The sequence below is a fragment of the Carettochelys insculpta genome, chromosome 7 (assembly GCF_033958435.1).
Source record: "Carettochelys insculpta isolate YL-2023 chromosome 7, ASM3395843v1, whole genome shotgun sequence".
Lineage (NCBI taxonomy): Eukaryota > Metazoa > Chordata > Testudines > Carettochelyidae > Carettochelys > Carettochelys insculpta.
In genome coordinates this window covers 4955009-4978575 of record NC_134143.1, presented here as the reverse complement: position 1 = coordinate 4978575, position 23567 = coordinate 4955009, and the positions used below count along the sequence as shown (strand labels likewise).

The window sequence follows — 23567 nt, the reverse complement described above, 5'->3', positions numbered from 1 at the left end:
GGTCTCCCCTGCGCATCAGGTTTGATAGGAGAACTTGGACTTCCCTCCACTTTCAAGGCAGCCTGGGCCTTGATTGCCATTGGCAGCACAGGAGCCTCCCAAGCCTGGGTTTTGAGACAACAGCAGTCGGCGCACCCGACTGCCGCACTGTACCAGGCATCAGCACCACACACGCTGCTGCCTGCTGCACCCCAGAGAGGCTCCTCCCACAGCACCGACGGCATCTCCAGCACTGGCCCTGACGGCGGCACCGCCCCCCGTCCGGCACCAGGCTCACCTTTGCCCTGGTACATCAGAGCCTGCCCCCCTCTGGTCAGCCTCGGAATAGACTCTGAGCTGGGGATGGAGTTGTCCACTTCCTGTAGTGATCCTGGCACCAATCTCAGCTCCCCTAGCACTGCTCATGTCCTGTCATCCCCAATGGCAGGCACTGGTGCAATGGCCTTTCTGGGCACCGGGGCCTCCGCCAAGGTCAAGGACAAGTGTCCAGAGCTACATTCGTGGTTTCCAATGCCTGCCTCCTCCTTTGGAAACATCAGTGGCTCTGGAGAACCCTAGGGCCCCGAGCTTGACCCTCCAAGACCTTGTGCACAAAAGCGTGCATCCAGAATGACAGTGATGGCAGTTCTTCCACCATTGGGGCTGCTAGCAGAGGGCACCAGGGAACCTGATGGAGAGGCAGATCCTATCCCTCCTAGGGCGGCCTCCTCTTCCTCACCAACAAGGCAATGGCTGGCATTTCCTCACCTCTTCCATCTCTGAACTACAAAGCCCTCAACCTGCTCATATAAGTGGCCCAGAGCCTCAGTATCCCCACAGAGGAGATTGTCGAAGAACTGGATGTCATTGGGAATATATTGACCCCAGAGGATCCATAAGGGTGGCCTTTCCAGTTATCAAGACACCAACCCCAATGTGCTCTGGCAAACCCCAGCCGCCTCTACAAATAGTCAGGGTATGGAGAGGTGTTACTTCGTCCCACAGAAGGGTTACAAATACCTGTGCTCACACCCTTGACCTGGGACCTTGGTGACTGATGCAGCCAACCACAAAGACGGGCAACCTGGGCAGCCCTAAAGAGTTATGAGGCAGATAAGCTGGACCTTTTCAGTCAAAAGGTTTACTCAACTGAGGGCTCCCACTTCAAATATCAAACCAGCAGGAAGCGATGAACCACCATGTTTTTAATTTGTGGAACACGCTGCCTAATTCCAGGAATTATGTCCTACCATGTCTTGGCAGGAGTTTGCCATGGTACTGGAGAAGGGCAGAACTGTGGCTAGGACCTCCCTCCATACCACCCTAGACTTCACCCATTTGGTGTCGAAAACCATGGCCACAACCATCACTAATATGGCTGAAGGTCCTTGGGCTCACGGCAGAAGTCCAGAACACTGCAGGAGCGTTCACACGCAATACTGACCCCAGACTGTACTGTTTGGAGGACTCTCAGGCAATCTTGATGTCACCGTGCATCCATATTCCAGCACCCCAGAGGAAGCTCTTTAAGCCCCAGCCTTCCTCATTTTTTATCCTGGTCCTCCTGGCAGGACTATAACCAGAGGGAGGGACAAAAATAATTACAGGAGGTGTCTCACACAGTTCTCCTCCAGAGAGTGCCAGGGCTCCTTGAAAGCAGCTCCTGATCCTACACCACTCTTTTGAAGGTGTGTTTTTGGGGACGAAGCATCAACCCAAATCCTGGATCTTTGCCCTCCATTTTTAAACTATTTCATTTCTACCATGCCTGGGCCCAGATGATCTCAGAGGAGGACTATTCTATCCAGTTCGGTTCAGTCTCATCCTCCCATCCTGGTTCTCCATTCCTCCTCAGCAGCCCTACTCATGAGCAACTCCTTCCGCAGGAGGTGCAATGGCTACTCGTGCTGGGGGCAATGGAAGAGATTCCTCAAGAGTTCAGCATAGTGGCCTTTAACTCCCAATATTTCCTTATTCCCAAAGCCAAGGACTGACTCAGGCTAGTTCTGGATCTGTGACACCTCAATGCATTCGTAACAGTCCAGTTTGGTATGGTCTCTCTTGCCACCCTAATCCCCAGCACTGCTACACTGCCCTCAGTTTGAAGGATGCTCAAGTCCAGGTATCAGTCATCCTACTATACCATGGATTCCTGAGAGTCGTAGTCAGCAGCCTGCATTACCTGTTCACCGGCCTGCTGTTCTCTGTCTCCTTGGCCCCATGTGTGCTCACAGAGTTCAGGGTAGAGATGTCAAACTGCCTGCACAAATGCCAGGGGAGGAACTTCCCATGCCTGGCCAACTGACTCATCAAAGGCCAACCCTGGGAACAGGTTCTGGAACACAGGAGGCTGGGCAGAGCCACTCTCAGCAGAAGGGGCCTTATTCTAAATGTACTCAAATCCATGCTAATCCCAGTGCAAAACGGAGTGTTCTGGGGCTTTTCTGGACTCCCATGCTGGCAAGAGCCTACCTGTCTGAGACCTAGATTCGAGCCATCACAGGCCTCATCAGCAGCCTCCAGCAGTTCCCGCATCTCAGCCCATTCCAGCCCTAGCAAGGCACTGCATGAAGCTTCTCAGGCACATGGCAGCCTGCATGTAAGTCAAGTAGCACATCCCCTTTAGAGCCCCCCTTCAGGAAGTTGAAGTCTGCTGTCAAATCACCCTTCACTCTTCTCCTCTGCAAAATAACCCCAAATCCTTCAGCCTCTCCTCATAGGTCATGTGCTCCAGCCCCCTAATCACTTTTGTTGCCCTCCACTGAACCTATTCCAGTGCATCCACATCCTTTCTATAGTCGGGGGCCCAGAACTAACCGCAGCTAACCAGATCTGCTGTAAATGCTCCTCCAAATGCACCCCGATATGCCATTAGCCTTCTTGGCTGCAAAGGCTCACTGTTGATTCATATCCAGCTTCTCACCCACTGTAATCCCCAGGTCCTTTTCTGCTGTACTGCTACTTAGCCAGTCGGCACCCAGCCTGTAATAATACTTGGGATTCTTCCATCCAAAGTGCAGGACTCTGCACTTGTCCTTGTTGAACCTCATCAGATTTCTTTTGGCCCAATCCTCCAATTTATCCCAGTCACTCTGAACCCTGTCCATAACCTCCAGTGTATCTACCTGCGCCTTATCTTAGTGTGATCTGCAAACTTGCTGAGGGTGCAATCCATCCCCTCATCCAGGTCATTAATAAAGATGTTGAACAATACCATCCCTAGAACCGATGCTTGGGGCACTCCACTTGAAACCAATCATCAACCAGATATACAGTCATTAACCACTACCCATTGGGCCCGACCATCTAGCCAGATTTCTGTCCACCTTACAGTCCATGTATCCAATCCACGCTTCCTTAATTTATGGGCAAGAATGTTGTGGGAGACTGTATCAAAAGATTTGCTAAAGTCAAGATCTATCACATCCATTGACTTCCCCTTGTCCACAGAACCAGTTACCTCATTATAGAAGCTAACCAAATTGGTCAGGCACGACTTGCCCTTGGTGAATCCATGTGGACTACTCTCTATCACTTTCCCCTCTTCCAAGAACTTCAAAATGGATTCCTTGAAGATCCCCTCCATGATTTTTCCGGGGACTGAGGTAAGGCTGACTGGCCTATCATCCCCTTTCATGCCTTTTATAAGCATGGGCACTACATTTTACTTTTTCAAGTCATTCACGACCTCTCCCGGTCTCCACGAGGTTTCAAAGATAGTAGCCGAAGGCTCTGCAATGACATTTGCCAATTCCCTCAGTACACTTGGATGTGGTAATTCTGGACCCATACATTTGTGTGCATCTAGCTTTCCTAAATAGCCCTTAACTTGCTCTTTACCCACCGAGGGCTGCCCAGCTCCTTCCCATAGTGCATTGCCTAGTGCCATAGTTGGGGAGCTGACCTAGTCCATGGAGATTGAGGCAAAAAAAGCATTGAGTACTTCAGCCTTTCCCTCATCAGCTGTCACCAGGTTACCTCCCTGATCACCTTCGTATTGTTAATGTGTATAAAAACCCTTCTTGTTAACCTTCACATCCCTGCAGGTCCAATTGTACTTTTGCCTTCCTGATTACTGCCTGGCATTCTCCAACAATATATTTATACTCTTCCTTAGTCATCTGTCCAAGTTTCCACTTCTTATACACATCCCTTTTGAGTTTAAGCTCGCCAAGGATTGCTCTGATAAGTCAAGGTAGTTGCCTGCCATATTTCCATTTCTTACTGTGCGGATGGTTTGTTCCTGTGCCTTCAATAAGACTTATTTAAAATACTGCCAGTTCTCTTGAACTCCTTTCCCCTTTATATGAGCTTCCTAGGGGATCCTGTCCATCAGTCCCTCTCAGGGAGTCAGTCTGCTCATCTGAAATCAAGGATCTGTTTTTTACTGCTCACCTCCCTTCCTTTTGTCAGGATGCTGAAATAGACCATCTTGTGGTCGCTGCAGCCCAGGTTGCCACCCACTTCTATTTCTCCTACTAGTTTTAACCCTCTTTGTGAGCAGCAGATCAAGCTGCACATGGCCCCTGGTCACTTCCTCCAGCACTTGTACCAGGAAGTTATCCCCAACATTCTCCAAAAACTTCCTGGATTGTCTGCGTGCTGCTGTATTGGTCTTCCAATAAATATCTGGGTGGTTAAAGTCTCCCATGAAAACCAGGGCCTGTGATATGGAAGTTTCTCTTCGTTGTCTGAAGTAATCCTCGTCTACCTCATCTTCCTGATCTAGCAGCCTGTAGCAGACACCAACCACACATCACCTCTGTTGCTTCCACCTCTAAGCTTAACTCAAAAACTCTAAACTGGCTTTTCTCCCTCCCTATACTGGAGCTCTGAGCAATCATACAGCTCCCTCACATACAGCACAACTCCTCCTCCTTTTCTCCCCCGCCTGTCCTTCCTGAACATTTATACCCTTCCATTACCGTGCTCCAGTTGTGTGAGGCATCCCACCAAGTCTCCCTTTTTCCAATCTCCTCATACTCCTTTGACTCTGCCAAGGCCTTAACTCGTCCTGTTTGTTTCCCAGTCTTCTTGGATCTGTTGTTTTTCAAGGTGTGCTGCTACTGTGTATTCCAAATCCCACCTCCTTGTTGGGCCAAACTGGCAAAAAGGAACTGAATAGGTGGTGGGGCAGCCAGAACATAGGTCCACCACCAGAAGCATGTCACTCTGAGGCCTCCACAGCTGACGGGATGAGTACCACTAGGGGAAAATCTTCCAGTGATTGTGCAGGGGCGCACACACACACCTATCATAATGGACATGAGCAACACATCTCAAAGAACAGCAGTTACAAGAGATAGGTAACCATTTATTTATCCCTTCTCATAACACAAGAGCTGGAGTTCATCACATGAAATCAGTTGGCAGAAGGTTTAAAACAAAGTATTCACACACTGCACAGTCAACCTGTGGAACTCCTTGCCAGAGGATGTTGTGAAGGCCAAGGCCATAACAGAGTTAAAAAAAAAAAAGAGCTAGATATATTGATGGAGGACCAGTCAGTCAATGGCTGTTAGCCAGGCTGGGTTGGAATGGTGTCCCTAGCCTCTGTTTGCCAGAAGGTGGAAATGGGTAACATGATGGGATGACTTGGTGATTCCTGTTCCATTCACTCCCTCTGGGTCATCTGGCACTGGCCACTGTGATAAGGCCACATACTGGTCTGAGTCAGTGTGGCTGTTCTAATGGGGGGGAGCTCACCCATTGACGGGCCTGTTCTCACTGTTTGATTGGCTCCCAGACATGCCTTAGAACTGTTAGCAGAGGCATTGTCTAGCGGTAAAGGTGTCCGGTCAGATCTGGGTTCCTCTTCCAGCTCAGACATGTCTAGGGCCTGTGTGACAGCAGGCGTGTCATGCCAATCCCCAAAGGCTGCAACGAGACTTCCCTCGGGAGACCAGCTGTAGAGAAGTGTCAGGTACTGTTGGGCTTTCTGTGGGAGCACCAGCGATGGACTAGGGGCAGGTCACCCACCTTCAGCAGCACGGGCCACTGGCTTGCAACTCCTGAAGCAGCAAAGGTAGAGAAGCGACGTCTCCAGCGTGCAGCCATGAGGGTGCCTGTGTGGTAAGTTGGTGTGTGGCCCACGTTAGGGACAAGATGGAGGTTTGTGTAGTTTTCCAGGCCTGTGTTTTAATACTGTGACGTGCCCATGAGCTGAGACTTGAAGCACCGCGAGGAGCCAGCAGGTCACAGGATGTTCTCGTTTGTAAAATAACTGTTAAAAACCATATCAGTGTCAGTTCCGATGGGAAAAGCCTCCAAAATTAAATGTTCTTGTTCACCACCACATTTTGCATGACGCCGAATATGAAAATATCAGAGAGGTGGCCCAGTTAGTCTGTATCTTCAAAAACAAGAAAAAGTCCGATGGCACCTTATAGACTAACAGGTATTTTGGAGCATAAGCTTTCATGGGCAAAGACCCGCTGACAAACCTGCAAAAGATCTGTTAGTTTATAAGGTGCCACAGGACTTCTTGTTGTTTCTGAACATGAGGGTGACTTGACGCGCCTTGTAACCAACGTACGACTGATCCTTTTCACCGTCGGAGCCAAGAGGCACCACAAAAGGAACATAAGTGAAAACTGAATTATTAGATCTGAAGACGGTTGGAGTCAGCCAGAGGCTCCAGAAGGCAGACCCGTTCCCTTCCCTGGGGTTTGTAACATGTCGCCCTTTCAGGTTTGATGAAGCGAAGGGATTCTGGTGCCAGGTGCTAGACGGAGGCAACACTAAATGCTTGGGAAAGAGTAAAGGACGGAAATACCCTGACATGGACTCCTCGGTGAGTAGCCGGTGGGGCGATGGGCGCTGCCGGGAAGAGGTGTGGTGGGCTGAAGGAGCATTGTCAGTGGATGTTCTGAGTTACAGGGACTGTGTCAGTGAGGGCAAATAGCACCTTAAGCAAGTGCTAGACCAGGGCAGGCAAAACACAGCCCATGAGCCATCTCTGGCCCCCGTACCCTCCGGTGGCCCAACAGGAGCCCCTCTGCCTGCTGTGCACCTGCAGGCCATGCAGAATGGCTGGCTGCAGGAGTCAGGTGCATCTCTGCATGCCACATGCTGTCCCTGCCACCAGCACAGTCTCACACTACCATTGGCCAGAGCCCAGGGGGACGGGAGCGGTGCCCACCCCAGGGCTGGGAGGTGTAGCGAACACATGGCCCCCACAGCTGGCTGCTTGGAGCAGTGCGTGGGGGCATGACAAGCAGGGGCCTGCCTGGCACCCTCCCCATCTCAGATAGAAACTGAACCCTCTGCACCATCTCCCCACACCCCGGTCCCCTCCTGCAAGCTCCCTTCCACACCCAGCCACCCTCCCAGGCCCTGTGCCTCCTGCACTAGTGTCAGGGAAGAGTGATGTCTCCACCACTTACCCACTCTCCCCCACACCTGTGCTGGAGCCATGCGTTTCAAGGCAACAGCAGGCCTGCACCTGGCCCTCACCGGTGTGCGCTTGCTCTTCCCCGCAGTCGCAGCTTTTCCTCACCGGCTTCTACCGGGAACACAACAGCGAGTTGTCCAAGCTGCTGACAAGACTGGGGCAGCCCCTTCCCACGTGGCTCCATGAAGAACTGCAGAACTCCAGCTGGAGCTGAGCTGGACGCCCCCACCTGCGTCGGATGGCTGCGTGGTGCTGTCGGTCCATGTGTGTGAAAGCCAGGTGCAAGATACACTAGGGTGCTCTCCCTTGTCAGTCAAAGGGAGGGTGACAGGTGCCCTTCCCCATCGCTGCTTTGTCAGGGGCCAAGCAAGACTTGCACCCTGTGCGAATTAAGCCCCTAAGTATTCATGGTTTGTTACAGAACTTTATGAAAGACGTATGGAGATTGCAGTGTCGCGGCTGCTCCAGGACTGAGACTCCAGGCGTGCCCGGCCCTGCACCCAGAGAGGAGCACGCCCACCCTGGGAGTTCGGGGGTTTTCAGACCTGTGCCGCTACTGTCTGAAATGCTCAGGGCTGGAGGGCAAATGTCTTACGCTTGTCACACCTGTGGGTGGAGTTTGAGGCCTTTGTTGTTGCTGGGCAGGTGATAATCGCACTGTCCTAGCAGGCAGAGCTGAGCAGCCCCAGGAGGGCGTCAGCTAGGGAACCCTACCGGCCATAAAAGGCAACATTCCCTCTTCCTCCTTGCAGATGGAGATGGGCCCTGCTGCTGGTAACCAGTCTAGATCCCCTCAAGAACAGCCTCAGCTCAGGCTCCTGCTGCGGGGGTGGAGGGGATGTTGTAAAAGGGACTGGCCTGGGTGCAGCTGTGCCCTTGCGACAGTGTGGCCATAGGGCCAGGCAAAGGTTTGCAGAAGTTGTCATGAAGAATCTGCCTGTCCTCTTCCAGAGGGAGGAGACCAGAGGTGGCCAAATATGTCCTATACTCTAGCACTAACTCACCTGAGCCCATTCCTGCAGCCCCCGGGCCCCAGAGGTGCTAAGTTATGCTGCTAGGTCAGAACTGCAGCTTGGGGCTTAGGGGCTGCATCCCTCTCGGGTATTTCACTCATTGTTGATGGAGGCAGACTCGCCCCCGGCATGCAGGGGCCAGAAGAAACCAGGCCCCAAATCTAGTTCCCTCACGCTGAGTGGAATGCGGTTTAAGGGGCACAGCCGCTGACTAGCTCTTTGTTATCCAGTTTGTCCCTTTGACAGCCCTGGCGCCATCTGCTCCAAAGCTGCAGGGGCCATTCTTGGCCTGAGCCTGTCCCAGTGCAAAACTAGGCCATGCTGCTTATGAGTGAACGGGGTGAGTTGCCAGAGAGGTTCGTGAGAGGAAAAGCAGCTCTGCTGTTGGGGAAGAGGGGAGTTTGTCCAACCGCAGTAGCAGGTTTGTGCTTTCCTGTGCAGTCTCTGAGCTCAGCTGGAGAGCGGGGAGCTGGCCAGTTACAGGGCACTAAGCCTTACAAGACTGTGAAACGGCTCCTCCCTGCAGGTTTGCCCCTACTGCTGTCTGGCCTGGCTGTGTTCTGAGTCATGAACCTGTAACGTCAAACATCCCCTGTCCTGCTGCCTGGGGGAACGTGGGTGTGGCAACGGTTGCCCCTGCCCTGCATTGTACACAAGGGGTCTTGCTGCTATTTCAGACCAAGGAAAACAGTGTATGGCAACTTCTGCAACCATGCTGGGTTCCTTTTCCTAAAGGTGCGGGGGGGGACACTCTTTCAACCAAGCTTTTACAGGGAGCTGCAGGTATTGTGTACGCTAAAGGGTGCGTTTACCTTGGTACGTACAGGTCCAGCGTATGCAACACAGTATTTTATTCCATGTGCTCCCTGGAGAGGCAAACTGTGCATGCCCCAAAAGGAAGAGACCTGGAAACCCAGCTCCCCGCTTAGGACAGAGGAGAGCCCCACTGCCTCCCTGGAGTCGTGTAGTGTCATTCACATTGAATGATGATAATGGAGAAATTCTTGGCTCTCGCAACTGAGCACAAGTGTCTGTCTGAATAAAGGCTAGAAGTAGCACTCAGTGGGCTCAATAAATGTACCACTTATTTTCTATGAGCTGTGACTGGCTGGAGCGTTTGTCTTCGTGCTGTGCTGGGTGCTGCTCATGCCCCCTCCTGCACCCCATCCATGCAGCCCTGTGCTACCCTGGAGCAGTGCCCTATGCTGGGAGACAGGACGGGCACAGTGGGGCTAGGAACAGGGTCCTGCAGCTGTGCCATGACAAAGGGGCCAACATCCCAACCAGCTCCATCCATCATGGAGCCCTAACATTCAGCAGGGCTGCCCAGCCCGTGGCCCCCCCAGCCCCCCCAACTGCCCTTGGGAGACCTAAACGCCACCTGGGCTTGGACCAGCCCTTCCCACTTGTGTCTCAGTCCAACACTGTCTGGGTTACCAGAGCCACACAAAGGGCTCAGCTTTGCAGTCACTACTGAATTAGGCAGAAGGACCGCGACTCGGGGCCACCCCCCCAAGACTGTGCCTGCAGTCCGAGGGCCAAGCCCTTTACACCACGGTTAGCCCGCTGGCGGCTTGCACTCCAGCACAGACAGGCTGGAAGGGGATGGGGCTAGCCTCCCCCAGCCAAATACGGGAGGCTAGTCCCTTCTCCCACACACCAGGCAGCTTAGAATGCCCTTGCACACCCCTGGCCCCACCAGCGTCGGGGGGCAGGGTTAGAGCAGCTTCCAGCACAAACCTGCTGTCTCTGGGCAGGTGTGAGGGCCTGCCTGGGCACACCCCTGTGATGCAGCCTACCTGCAGCCCCCTTCCCTCTCACCTCTCCTTCCATGCATGGGTGGGATGTGCCAGTAGCAGCAAGCTGCTGGAAGCTGCTCTGGCCCTGATGTGGGAAGTGGGGCCCCACGGGAGGTTTAACTTTCCCAGGGAAGCACGGGGTGCAGAGGTGGCGCTAGGAATATTCCTGGTGCACAGGCTCCTCTGACGTGCTGCCTCACTCCTCCTGGGCTCCTGGCAGGTTTCCATGTTGGGGCAGCAAGTGGAGGCCCTGAACAGCCACCCACATGACTGGAGTAGAAACGGCTTTAGGGAGCCTGACGAGGCACAAGGTAAAAAAATGTAACTTGGTTAGAGCAGGAGCCCTGAGGCTGGTGGCCTCTCACTGAATACGGGCAAGCCCAGCCCTCTGAGGTGGCAGGTTACAGCACAAGTGGGAGGCTGGGGGTGCCGGTTTGCCATCTGCTAAGTGGGGAAGGGGAGAAATCCTCTTACTGAGCCGAGCTGCCCATAGCCTGTAAGTGGTCTATCCAGTCGGGCTAGCAGTGTGACAAGGCCCATGAGCGGGGGACGGGGACGGGGGCAGTACTGGAAAAGGAGGGCAGAACCTTGGCAGCAGATGCAAAATTACACACCCCTGGTAAGAGCAAAGAAGCTGGTGATGCTTCACAAAAATGGCATCTGATGGGGCAGAGGCACCAAAATTAAATGCCAAGTAACACCCAAGGCTGCCCCCCCCCCCCTCCCCACAGCCTTTTCTTTCCCCTACAGGGAGCCATGGGGGACAGTGTTGTCAGCACACACACACACACACACAGAGAGAGAGCTAGTCCATAGCCCACCGTGGCTGGTCCACTCACAGTGCAGGGTGGGCTTGCTGCAGCCCTGCCTGGAGGCGCCCAGCTCCAGGCAGCTAAGCATACCATGGCTGTGCAGGCACAGCGGTGACACTAGAGAGCCCCTCTCCTGGGCCGCTCGCTAACCTCCCCGTGGGGCGCAGCCAGGCAGGCGGCTCTGAGCTGCTGTGGCCTGGCACACACCCTGCTGCGCCCAAAGCCGAGGCAGGGGAACGCACAGGGAAGCCCAACGTGCAGAGCTCGCTGCTGCTCCCCTACAACGCTTGGTCTGAGGTCAGCCTTGGTACCCACCAGGTTCCTCGCCCCTAAGATGGATTCCAGGCCTCCCAGCTGCAACCAGCACCCCAATGGCTGGCAGCGCTTTACTAATCAGGCCGTAGCCGGGCTGCTGGTGCCAGTGGCGCCAGCACTCATCACACTGCTGCTGTTCAGGGCAGTTCAGCCTGCTTGTGCTGCAGCAGGCACCATTCCGCCCCCCCCCGGTAGCCCACAAGGCCCCCATGGCGCCGGCCTCCAACTGCAGGGCGGACACAGCTAAGCACTTGCAGGAAAAGGCTCTCAGCCTCCAGCACAGGTCCAGGCACCAGAGCTGAGTAGCCCCACAAGCAACAAGGCCAGAAACTTCCAAACCTGCTTTGCACCGTCTGCCCCACCTCACCTGGCGAGCTCCCATCCCCTCTGAGGCTCTGCTCTGCCCCTGGCCAGCTCTCAGCAAGCTGCTGCAGCCCCTTTCGGGGGCGGGGCCACGCAGCACAGCCCAGCCCAGCCCTAACTGCAGCAGAAAACAAAGCACATACCTGGCCCACCTCCCACTGGGCTTACAGGAGCACCAGGGGCTCTGCAGAACTGGGCTGGCACATGGCTAGCCCAGGCTTCCCAGTCAGGCCATCAACCCCATTAGCTCAGACTCCTTGGGAGCACAGGCTCCCCTGCCCTGCCCAGCAGCCTGTCTCCTGAGAGGCATCAGTCTCCTGGCTCCAGTACTTGATGGTGCCAATTTGCTGCCTGGTGCTCATGTTTAGGACCCACAGCCACACCTTGCACACACAGAGCATTTGCAGCTCTCTCTGGTGCCCTGTGCAATGCCGACAGACCCAGGTTGCTGGCCCCAGGGACAGAACCTGTGAGTATAGAGGCTAAAGCCCTGTACTCTACCACATGCGCGAAAAGCCCGCTGGCTCTGTAGAGCAGAGACTGCACTCACCCCAGAGGAGGTCTCAGTGCTGCTGGGTACTACATGCTTCCCTGGGCTGAGGAAGCACATCCCAAGCTTCTGAGACCTTCCAGCTGTTCTTCCCAGCCAATGCACCAGCTGTAACACCAACAGACCTGGGCTGCCGGCCCCCAGGGATAGAACCTGTGAGCATCACATCTAAGGGCCAGCGTGCTGGCCATTGGCTCACATGGTAGACCCTCTGGTCACAGGTTCTATTCCTAAGGCCGGCAAGCTGGGTCTATCAGCATTACACACACTTGGGGCTAGTGCAGCTGGGACAGGCGAACAGTCAGTGACCCCACGTGGAGGGAGAGGATTGGTGGCCAGCCTTCCTAACAAGCTGCCCCCAGGAGGTGGCCCTGCTCTGAGCCACCAACCCCTCTGCACAGCACCCACTCAAGAACTGGGAATCTTCCCCATCAGACCACCTGGCTGCGAGCACCACAGCTAAGCTAAGTCCAAATCAGGCCTGTTACCCAGGAGCAGGTTCCCATGACATGCAAGGGGACAGTGTAAACTGTGCGCGCCCTTGTAGCTAAGAAGGCTAACAGCATAGTAGGGTGTATTCGAAGGAGCACTTCCAGCAGATCTAGAGAAGTGTTTGTTCCCTCTACTTGGCACTGGTGAGGTGACATCTGGAATAGTGTGTCCAGTTTTGGGCCCCCAGTATAGAAAGGATGTGGATTTGCTGGAGCAGGTTCAGTGGAGGGCAACAAAAATGATTAAGGGGCTGGAGCACAAGACCTATGAGGAGAGGCGGAGGGATTTGGGCTTGTTTAGTTTACAGAAGATTAGATTTAGGGGTGATTTAATAGCAGCCTTCAACTTCCTGGAGGGGAGCTCTAAAGAGGATGGAGAGACACTGTTCTCCATGGTGACAGATGGCAGAACAAGGAGCAATGGTCTGAAGTTACAGAGGGGGAGGAGTAAGTTTGATATTAGGAAAAACTACTTCCCCAGGTGGGTGGTGAAGCACTGGAATGCGTTGCCTAGAGAGGTGGTGGATTCTCCATCCCTAGAGGTTTTTAAGTCCCAGCTTGACAAGGTCCTGGCTGGAATGACTTAGTAGGGGTTGACCCTTCTTGAAGCAGAGGGCTGGACTAGATGACCTCCTGAGGTCCCTTCCAGCCCTGGGATTCTATGAGAGCCAGGTGCGCCAAGGTTCACTAGGGGAGGGCAGAGTTTGAATTCACATTCGGTGAGACACCTGCAAAACCCTCTGGCCATGTCAAATCAGACCTTGCAGCAGCTTTGTTGCTCACCCATCCAGGGCAAGCAAAAAAAGGGAAATGCTGGAGCTTTTAGCAGGGATGTCAGGCAGGGAAGAGCCACACCCTGGCTTGATTTACAAACAAGCATGGCCACAGAACAAACAGTCTCCTAACCCGGCAAGTGCGAAGAAATAACCACTGGAACAACGTAACAGGCAGTGCAACCCCATCACTGGGGACGAGGATCAGAGCGGTTCCCTCTTACTATAAAACCCATTGCTCTTTTTTTTGGACTGTCACTGGAGACCATCTGGGTCAAAACAGCCCCTGCTGGGTACCAGAGCCCAAACGCAGCAGGAGCCGGAGAGCAAAGCTCTCCTGGTATTGGCCGAGGTTAATGAAGAGCAAAAAGACGTAACCAGGGCAAAGTGCATCAGCTTCTTAACTTCCTTTCTGGGTTAATCCTGCCAGGAGCCGGCAGGGCCACGGGAAAGGTGGTTTTAAAACACACAACAGCAGAAACCCTTCTCATTTCGACGGAAAATGTTCTCTGCAGCACATCCCCCACAGGCCCCTCTTCACTTCCAGAGCTGAACCTCTCCAGAGGAGACCATGCTAGCGTTTGGCACCAAGGTTGGGGAGAGCAGGTGGTGTCAGCTCTGGTCTGGGGGAGGGATAGCTCAGTGGTTTGAGCATTGGGCTGCTAAGCCCAAGGGTGTGAGCTCAGCCCTTAAGGGGCCATTTAGGGACCTGGGACCAAACAGATTTTTTTTTTTATTTTTATTTTTTTAAAAAAAAGGGAGCGTGCTCGGTCCTGCCCCAAGGGCAGGGGACTGAACTCTATGACCTCCCGCAGTCCCTTCCAGCTCTGTGAGATGTGTATCTTCGTATTTTTTTATTTAAATGGAGACGTGATATTCTAGGCAAGCCTCGACGAGGGAACCCACTCAGCAGGGAACAGTAAGACAGACCATGCGGGAATCCTTTTCCACTCTGCCAGGAGCCTGCGGGAGGAAGCCCAGCCCCAGCCAGCTCAGGTGCTGTCTACCGCAGTGCGGAGAAATGTCTTCTCCCGTGCTGTGCCAGGCAAAAGACCTGCCGGGGTTGGAGTGAAAGTGACAGCTCCCACCCGCCTCTAGCAGCCTGGGCTCCCCCAGGGGCAGCGCCGTGGGGTGGTGGAGGGGGCACTGCCGACTGCTGGCACCCTCCCCCAGAGCAGAGAGAAGAGCAATCTGTCTAAGAAAATGAGTGTTTAATCAGGAAACAAGAAGAGACAAGGGGTAAGAAATCGGTTACAGACCCCGGCCAAAGGAACACGATTGTACAACTCAGAATGACCAGGATCAGAACATCCCATGGAGCCAGCAGTGCCTGGCAGGGCCACTCTGGGAAAGGAGCCCAGGCAGCTCAGCCAAGCCTCCCGGCAGCTGAGCACAGTCCCAGGGCACAATGGTCCACGTCCCAGCCTCTCCCCAGAGCTGCCGCTGCAGGGAGTTGTGGAGGTGACTTGGCAAGGGAGGTGGCTGCTGCTACTCCCGTCGCAGCGTCTCTGAGCAGGAGAAGCTGCAAGGGACAGCCTGCGAGCTCTGGCTGGCCGACCCACGGCCCCAGCCTCCGGACAGAAGCTGGCATGTGAAGAAAGAGAGAAGCCCGTACAATAAAAGTTTACACGTTTATAAATGCCAAAATAAATATCCATTTGAAGACAGACTCTCCCAGCCCTCAAACACCCACACACACTGCAAACTGCCTGTGGGACAGCCTGGCTGGGGCGCCCACAGGGCAAACTCCAGGACCCACCACAGGACAGCCAGCTCGACTGTCTCATTTCTGCCCCCCGCCCCCAGCCCCCTGCAGCGAAGGCTGTGGCCCGCTGGGGGCCGGAGGAGGGGCCTGTGGAGCTGAGCGTGGCTCTGGAGAGGAATGTCGTGGTATAAATACGGCAGATCGGTGGTTTCCAAGGAGTTAAAAAACAACTGAAAGGAGGCGTAAGGAACAAAGGTGTGACCGGAGCCAAAGCCGCGAGCGCTCTGCAGCGTCCTGCCCGCCCTTATGGGGAGAAGGTGGTCATCTCCAGAGACACCCGCTGCCACAGCTCCTTGGTCTGCTTGCTGCGCTTCAGGTTCTGGAGGATGTCGTTGAACTGCATCATGCCCATGGGGGTCAGGCAGAAGGCGCTTCGGGCGCTGCGGATGGCGTTGACGAAGTCGTCGTAGTCAGCCGGGGTGAGGTGGATCAGGCGGTGGTGGATGTACTGAGGGGAAGGAGACAGCAGTCAGGCGTCTGCGCTCTCTGGCGGGCTGGAGGCCCCCCGCCGCTTGCGAGCCGAAACGCCGCAGGGCTCAGGATCCGACCGGCAGCACGGCTCGCACCCCGGGGAAAGCAGCTCCACCACCTTGCAGTGCAACAGGCGGCTGCTGCCGAGCGCAGCAAGAAAATGCCCCCCGTGGCAGCTCCACACACGCAGCCTCCAGCAGGCCGTGCCCCCGGGCAGGTTACACATCAGGCCTGCTTCCTCCTCAGCAGCTACGCCACACCCGCCTTGCGCTGCTCGGGGTCACACCAAGTCCCCTGCGGCAGTGCCCCAGCCAGCCCTCGCCCGGGCCGGGCAGGATGTTCCTCGCGTGTTGTGCAGGAACATTTCCTGCCAAACAGCCTCCAGGGCAGGTCAGTGCATTCAATGGGGACAGCCGTCAGTGGCCTCGCCCCTCTCAGGGAGGCAGGTTATCACTGGCCCTTTTGCCAGGCTGCCCTGGCTGGGAGTTTGCCCTGCTCTTAGTGAACCCCTGGACACCCCCAATTACACCCACCCAGAGCCACTGGCCAGCTGGCCTCCTCCACACCTGGGAATGGGAGTGCAGAAAAGGGCCCTGGAAATCTCCAGGGGGAGGCTGAAAACGCTGGGTGAGGAGAGCCAGGTCAGGCAGGAGATGTGGAGAGAAAACCTGGGGGTGAGAGGGGGCAAGAGGACACAGGAGGGAAAAATCAGGTGGAACAAGGAGCAAAGGAGGGGGCAGGCGGGGAACAATGGGGCTGTGGGGAGAGATGGGGCAGGCAGGGAGCAGGGCCCATGGGGCAGCGGGGGAAAGGCTCCCTCAAAGGCTGGAGAGGGGCTCAGGCGCTCCCAGGCAAGGCCTCCAGCTGGCAGGGTTGGGGGACGGGACGGGACGGGACGGGAACAGGTATTACGATGTGCCCTGGAGCCAGTCTCAGCACGTGAGCTAAGGCCCCTCGGGTGAGGATGCAATTTCTCAGCCGAGGCAGCGGCGGCGGCGAAGGCGGCCTGGCAGCTCTCTGGGAGCAGGGCTCGGCCGGCACCTACCTGCATGTAGGCCTGCTGGCACCGCTGCACCAGCTGGTGGAAGGCTGGCGTGCGCAGGTGGTTGTGGACGTGGGCAGGGTTGAGCCTCTGCAGCGCCTCCATGATGATCTCCTGCAGCACGAAAGGGCTCAGCACCCCCTTGGCTGCGCCCACGCAGAACTGATGGACGTAGTTCACACCTGCATCAGAGCACGCGTCAGGGAGAGAGGAGAGCCCCGCCCCGCCCCGCCCCGCCCCTTCAGCCCGAGGGTGACGGGAAGCCTGCCCTCCGAAGCTGTGCGCAGCGCATGCCCTGCGTGGGGCAAGGTGGAGACCAGAGTCACAGGCGCTCAGCGGGGCAAGAGCTCTCACCCACCAGTGTCCAGTGGGGAGGGGAGACCCCGGCACTCCTCCAACTTACATCCCTTTGCGGGACGTGAAAGGGAGCTGCACCGGGGCTGGAGAGCGAGGACTGTGCGTGGACAGGTGAAGGCCTTGGAAAAAACGGGACAATTTTGGAGCGTTTCATAGCCCCGCCAGCAGGAAGCTGCAGCACCTCAGGCAGTAGTGTCAGGCCTGCTCTTGCCGCCAGCAGGGTGGCTACCGCGGGGGCATCAGAAACGTGCCATTCAGAGCAGCGCAGGGCGGGGAAGTTGCGCCAGGGACATGCTGGAAGGTCGCTGGGTTTGCTGCTTGCCGGTGGGGTTCCCAGGCTCTATGGCCCCGGGGCACCCAGCCATGCACTGTCCCAGGCCCGGGCCCCTGGGCTGCCGGACCCACAGCTCCGGTGCAACCCGCCTGGGCTCCTCTCGCTTTCACAGAGTCCCCTTTTCAGCTGTGTTCGTTCTTGGAGAGTAAGTTGGCCGTCATGGGCCCCTCAGCGAGTGGGAGTTGCCTGGCTGTAGACAGGCTCAGAGGACACACGCACACTGCGGGGAAGGCAGGGGCCACGGACAATGACAACTAACCTCCTGCAGCCCCATAACCTAGCAAAAGCCACACAGTCACACAGCCCCTGGCAACTGCCTCCTTCACCTGCTCTACGCTCAAGACCACCATGGAATGGGCTGCGGGGGAGCTACGATTCTGCCCGACACTCCAGACAACGGAGGCAGAGGTGAACCTGACCAGCTGTGCCCATTCAGAGGCCTACTGAGTATCCCCTAGGGGTGAGAAAATGGGACCTTCCCCGCGCCCAGCTGCAGGCAAGTTCCATCGAGCATCCTGCTCCTTACCCAGCTTGGCAGCGAGTCCCAGGAGCCACTTCACATCCTCGGTATAGGGTGGGCTGCGGGAGAAGTTGTTGGGGTGGTCGTTGTGAGCTCTCCGGCCGAGCATCTCCAGGGCCAGCATTCCTGCAGGAGGGCTGGCAGTCAGGCAATCGGCATTCCAGGCTACCCGGCCGGGGAGATTCCCACCCCGGCTGACCCAGCGCTACAGCCCCTTCCCTCCAGACAGACATCGGACCCCTGAGAACACTCCCACCCTGCAAGGCAGCTCGGGCAGGCTCACAGGCATCGCCCCCCCCCCCCCCCCCCCCCAGGAGAAAGGGATCCAGTAAAAGATATTACCTCACTGCTGGGCCTCCCTCAGGCCCTGGGCCTGCCATGGCTACCCCACAGCTGCCTGCAGAGCTCCCCTAGCAGCAAAGAGCCCCGCACCACAAGTGCGAACACAAGCTGAGCCGAGGGCAGCAAGAAGCCCCACAGCTCCCCCATCTCCGAGCACTCCCGGCAAGCCGCTCCCCTGCCCAGCGCCTGATCCTTCCCACGTCCGAGCCCCCCTGCACCCGGGCTCTCCTTGCCCAAGGCGGAGATGCCGCAGGAACGGGCTTGTTACAGTTACAGCACCACATCAACTGCTATCGTCGTGGCCAACTGCAGGTCCTGGGCTGCCGCTCCCTGCGGCCAGTGACAGCCCCGGCGGGGTTTCTGGGATTATCTACTGCTGTGCAGCCAGCTAGCCCAGGAACGCACATGGGCACACGCACACACATGCACAGCCCCTTCCTCTCTGGTGCCTCCGGCTCCCTAGCTGGATTGGCAGCGGGCACTCCTCTCTCCTCCCCAGAGCTGGGCACAAGTGCCCTGCAGTACCCCCGGCTGTAACGAGACCACGTCAGGCCTGGCCACAGCCTGACCGCCAGGCTAGGAGCTGCAGGCGCACCCCCATCTCCCGCAGAGATACTGAGCGCTCGTTTGCCCCTTCAGAGCCCCTCTCAAGCTCCCGAGTGGCCATTGGCCTGTTCCCACCTTGCTCATCTACCTTCCTGCCTGCATAGCTCCAGCAAACTGACAGTGCCCAGCAGAGACACTGGGCAGTCCGACACGGCTCTGCCTTCACACTGCAGAGCCGCATGTGATGGTGAAAAGCCTTGTCCCTGGGACCAGGCTGAAAGAGGGGCCCGCTAACAGGAGGCCAAGGAAGCGCTAGGAGGACAACTTACAGTAGTACAATAGCGACATGCACACTAGGCAGCCACTGGCCCAGGATTACTCAGCACAGAAGCCCTACACTTTGAACTTACCCTCTGAAAGCTGAGCAGGACAAGAGGTGCAGGAGGAAGGAGTGACTGACTTCCAGCCATCATCAACAGCCTCCTGTCATACCTGGAAACATCTTCCCTCACTGTAACAGAACTTGTGGCTTGAGGACAGGCCTTATCAGCCACCTAAGGACCCACAGCTCCCAGTAAAGATGATCGGATTTGGCAACAAGCGATCGCCAGAGTCATCAGTGGAGCAGGGAATTACCACCCAGGGGTGAGAGCCTCCTGCAGTCCTGCCCCACATGCCTCCCCAGGAACCACAGGCCAACCTTACCGACTCGGTAGGCAGAGTGGAGGTAGTGCAGACCCTGGGGGCTCACGGGTTGGCTGTGCTGTTCATCCTCTGGAGGAAAGGCCCCCGCCACAAGGGAGTTGGGCTGCGTGGAAAGCGCCGTCAAGGAAGGCCCCTGAATTGCTGGGAACGTTGATCCCGCATGGACACTCCCTACTGGAGAGGGGAAAACGGCAGGTTAGAACATACCACCTTCTCCCTCGGGACCTCGCCCCTTCTCTGCCCACACCAGCCAACCGACTGCACCCCTGGCGCAGCCCCACAGACACACCTGCTGTGTGAACCAGACAAAACAGGGCTGGTATGTTGTATAAGAACCAGGGTCTGAGCCTCCTGGCGAGGGACCGTCTGCCTGCCTTCCTGGCCCATCCTGTGCCACGGGCGCTGCCACTCACTGACGGGCACCCTTAGATTTCCTCCCACCTTGGGCTGGAGGAAAACAAGCCCCATGAGCAGAGAGGACCACAGCTGAACAGAGAGGGCAGCACGAGTCATGAGAGCTGTTGGCTCCAGCACCTTTACTGGGCTTAGTGCCTCTGCGGGTGCCTTGCCATGGAAGGGGGCTTCTGCCCAGCAGAGCTCACCTGAGCTCTCCCTGTGAGCTGGCTGGGACAGACCTGCAAAAGGAATCCCACTAAGAAGTGTGAACCAGCAGATGAGGTGGGTCCCTTCCCCGTCCCTCCACCGCGTTCCAGGCGTCCCTCCAACATCAGTGACACTGAAAGAGCTGGGCACAGCGAGGGCCCTACTGGAGACCAGCCCCAGGTGCTGCCACATTTCTGACCGTGGAGGTGGTGGCTGCGCGCCCTCCAGAGCCTGCATCCGGACTCACATGCCAGCGGGGAAACCACTACGGAATCGCCGAGAGCTATGGTCTGAAGGCACTGAGGGGGCAGCTGCACGCACAGCGTGTTGTGTCACTTGTCTGGGACGGGGCGAATTAACACTGAGGTGGACTCAGCCGAGGGAGGAAAGACTCTCCCCGGAGAAGAGAAAGTTGTGGGATGTGACCGAAGACTTCAGAGCACACGCTGCCGCTATTCCACAGCCGCTCTGTAGGCAACTACATCCACATGGCTCCGCATGCCAGCCTGGGGAAGGGTCTCCGTTCCCCTCCCTGCACGCTTGTGGTTGTTGCTGGGTGCGTTACATATGAGACGAGCACGGACCTGGTGCTCCTGGACAGACCACGTGCACCTCGTGACAAGATGCATCCGAGCACCTCAAACAAGCAGACAGGAAGATGTCGGAAACACCAATCTCAAAGCTAAGGGACAATCCAGGGAGAAGGGCCCCTAGGGTGTGCTCGGGGCTGGGGGTGCGCTCTGAACGGAGCAGCACGCAGGGGCGAGAGGGTTTTAAAAACTAGAGCCCAGGCAAACCGCACGAGAACCCAGCTCGCGGGAGTCACGTGCCAGCAGTCGGAGGGCCAGGCTGTGCTTATTTACCAGGGCGGGCAAGCACAGCTCAAGTCTGGAACCAAAAGTACGGTGCTGGGCTGAGCAGACCTGGGGAACGTTAAGATCCTGAGTCTTCAAAGGTCCTCAGTCATTTCACAGCGATTAAAGGGAGAAGAGGAGCAGAAAGAAGAGCCCCTTCCTCCCTCCCTCTCCTCCAGCCGCTCAGCAGAGAGGCCAACGTGCAGCAAATCCCCTCGCGCCGGCTCCTCCAGGACCCTGCTGCTGGCCAGGCACGGGCAGCGCTTACAGACAAAGCCAGCCCCTTCACCGAGTGCACCGCTGCTCTCTCAGGCAGGGAGGGGCCCCAAAGGAGCAGGGCAGAGACAGTCTCACACAGCACTGCACGCCGGCTGCCAGGACTGCAGCGTGGCCGAGTCGCTCATACGCCGTCCTGGACGCACCTGCCAACCCAGCCCTGTCTCCTGAGGACGTGCTCGTGGGGCAAGGCCACTTCCAAGTTCACGGAAGGCTGAAGGCAGCTTTGGAAGTCTCTGTGGCAGGAACGTGCCTACCTCCTGCTCGCGATCTCCCAACAGCACAAACATGAAACACACCTTTCCCCACCCTGGGCCGGACTCCTGTGGGTGCATCTCTGGAGGGCAGTGCACACTTCACAACAGTGGAAGACCTGCGGCCAGGTGTACAGGCCCTGTCTGAGCTAAAGTAGGGAAGAATCCGACCCACACTTCTACTGCACACCGTCAGGGCCCAAGACACTCACTTGCGACGTTGGAAGACAGCGAGAGTCCTGTCTCAGCATGGTACGGGTGCACAGCAATCTGTGTCAAGGATGGGACAGGTACCCCAGGGAAGGACACTGCTGTAGCTGCCAGAGACGGTGTTGTTACAGAATAGGGATACTGCGCACCGATGAATGCTGGGTGGACACCCTAGGAAGGAAACTGGGTAACAGTCACAGGAACATAAGAACAGCCACACTGGGTCAGACCACAGGCCCAGCTACCCCAGTGTCCTGCTGCTGGCAGTGGCCAGTGCCCCAGAGGGAATGGACAGAACAGGGCGATTCTGAGTGATGCCCCCATCATCCAGCCCCAGCTTTTCGTGGTCAGAGGTTCAGGGGCACCCAGGGCCTGGAGTTACATCCCAGAACACCCTGGCTAACAGTGACCGACGGACTTGTCTTCCAATTCCTTTTGGAGCCAGTGGCCCTCATGCCACCTCCGATGAGTTCCCCCAGCTGGGTTCTGAACCGCTGCCTATTAATTTCTTTGGATAACCTCCAGTTTGTGTGTTACATGATGGGGTAACATGGGCTCCACACCAGTGCTAATGTTACAGTCCGCTGTCACATTCCCCACCAGCCCTTTTCTAAGCTGAACCACCTCACTCAGAAGTTCCCGACTGCCTCTGCTCACATGGCCCTTCCCCCGACAGAAGCTATGCACACGGCTGCCTGCGTTTGTCGTCACATCGCCCCAGGGACGCAGAGCAGGGCTGTTACCCCCATTGTACAGATGGGGGAGTCGAGGCTCAGAGACGCTAAGTGACGTGCCAATGTAACACAAGCACTCCGACGCTACTGCCCCGGTTTGCGCTTCCTCTTTTCGAGCCCAAGCCATGCTGGGCAAAGATACTTGGATGAAGCATTTGAAAAACAGACTAAGCACAGGATTGAACCACCTTCCAGCACACCCCGCTCTGCTGCCTAGGCTGGGACATTTCTGTACCATCCCCAGCACACTCTGGCCTGGCAGCTGGTACTACGCTCAGTGGGCCCGAGTCGCTTTATGGGCATTACTCAGCCAGAGTCAAGTGACTAAATCTGCTCGACAGCTGGGAAGGTTGAGTTACAGCGATGAAGTGACTGGCACAGGCCACTGAGTCAGTGGCAGAGCTGAGACTGCAGCTCCAGGGATCCTGCTTCCCACCCCAAGCTCATCCCACTGGACTGTGCTCCCTCTCCGAGGTGCTGAGCCAGGTTACCCCAAATGCAGAGGCTGACAGAAAACACAGGCCCCTGGCAGGGACTCACCTGGGGATACGCGGAGCCAGGCACAGGAAAGACGGCTGGGCGTGGCATGTGCTGGATTGGGTGGCCGATGTACTGGGGGTTACAGGGTATATGGGTCTGGAGGGTAGTGTAGGGGTGCAGGCCCTGGCTGTGCGTATGGGCCATCGCTGGCCCAGCCATCGTATGCTGCTGGTAGATGGTCGACCCCACAGAGATCACCGGCACGACCGTCGCTGCTGCTGTCACTGCAGCTGCCACCGTCACGGTGGTGGGCTCTGCAGTGACCCTGCTGTCCGTCAATCCACGCACTGCTTCCGCGGGTGCTCGGGCACCACTGGCACTGCAACCGGTGGCTCCTTCTCTCTGCGCCGGGGTCCCCCCAACAGTCTGTTCATAGAGCCAGTACCACTGGTGTGCCACTTCAAAGAGGACTTCAGGGTACACTCCGCCTCCTTTGGCAGCCTCCTCCACAGCCACGCAGGCCTTCTCCAGCATCAGGTTATCCTGAGAAAGAGGCAGAGAGTGGAGAGAACAAACCAACAGCCGC

The 23567-nt window shown here is 56.7% G+C and overlaps 2 protein-coding genes across 9 annotated transcripts in view; one reads left to right on the top strand and one right to left on the bottom strand.

Annotated features, from left to right (window-relative positions):
* Positions 1–9457, top strand: part of NDST2 (N-deacetylase and N-sulfotransferase 2) — a 221777-nt gene extending 212320 nt beyond the window's left edge. For all 7 annotated transcript variants that reach the window (XM_074999762.1, XM_074999759.1, XM_074999764.1 and 4 more), the window contains 2 exons: positions 6670–6772; positions 7461–9457. In XM_074999762.1, coding sequence (XP_074855863.1) covers positions 6670–6772; positions 7461–7586 — 229 coding nt within the window. In that variant the 3' untranslated portion in view covers positions 7587–9457. The remainder of the gene's footprint in view (positions 1–6669; positions 6773–7460) is intronic.
* Positions 9458–15105: 5648 nt separating this feature from the next.
* ZSWIM8 (zinc finger SWIM-type containing 8) overlaps positions 15106–23567 on the bottom strand; it is a 114624-nt gene continuing 106162 nt past the window's right edge. For both annotated transcript variants that reach the window (XM_074999745.1, XM_074999746.1), the window contains 6 exons: positions 23042–23524; positions 21770–21938; positions 19571–19744; positions 17984–18103; positions 16770–16948; positions 15106–15701 (listed from right to left, as the gene is read on the bottom strand). In XM_074999745.1, the coding sequence (XP_074855846.1) occupies positions 15498–15701; positions 16770–16948; positions 17984–18103; positions 19571–19744; positions 21770–21938; positions 23042–23524 (1329 nt within the window). In that variant the 3' untranslated portion in view covers positions 15106–15497. The remainder of the gene's footprint in view (positions 15702–16769; positions 16949–17983; positions 18104–19570; positions 19745–21769; positions 21939–23041; positions 23525–23567) is intronic.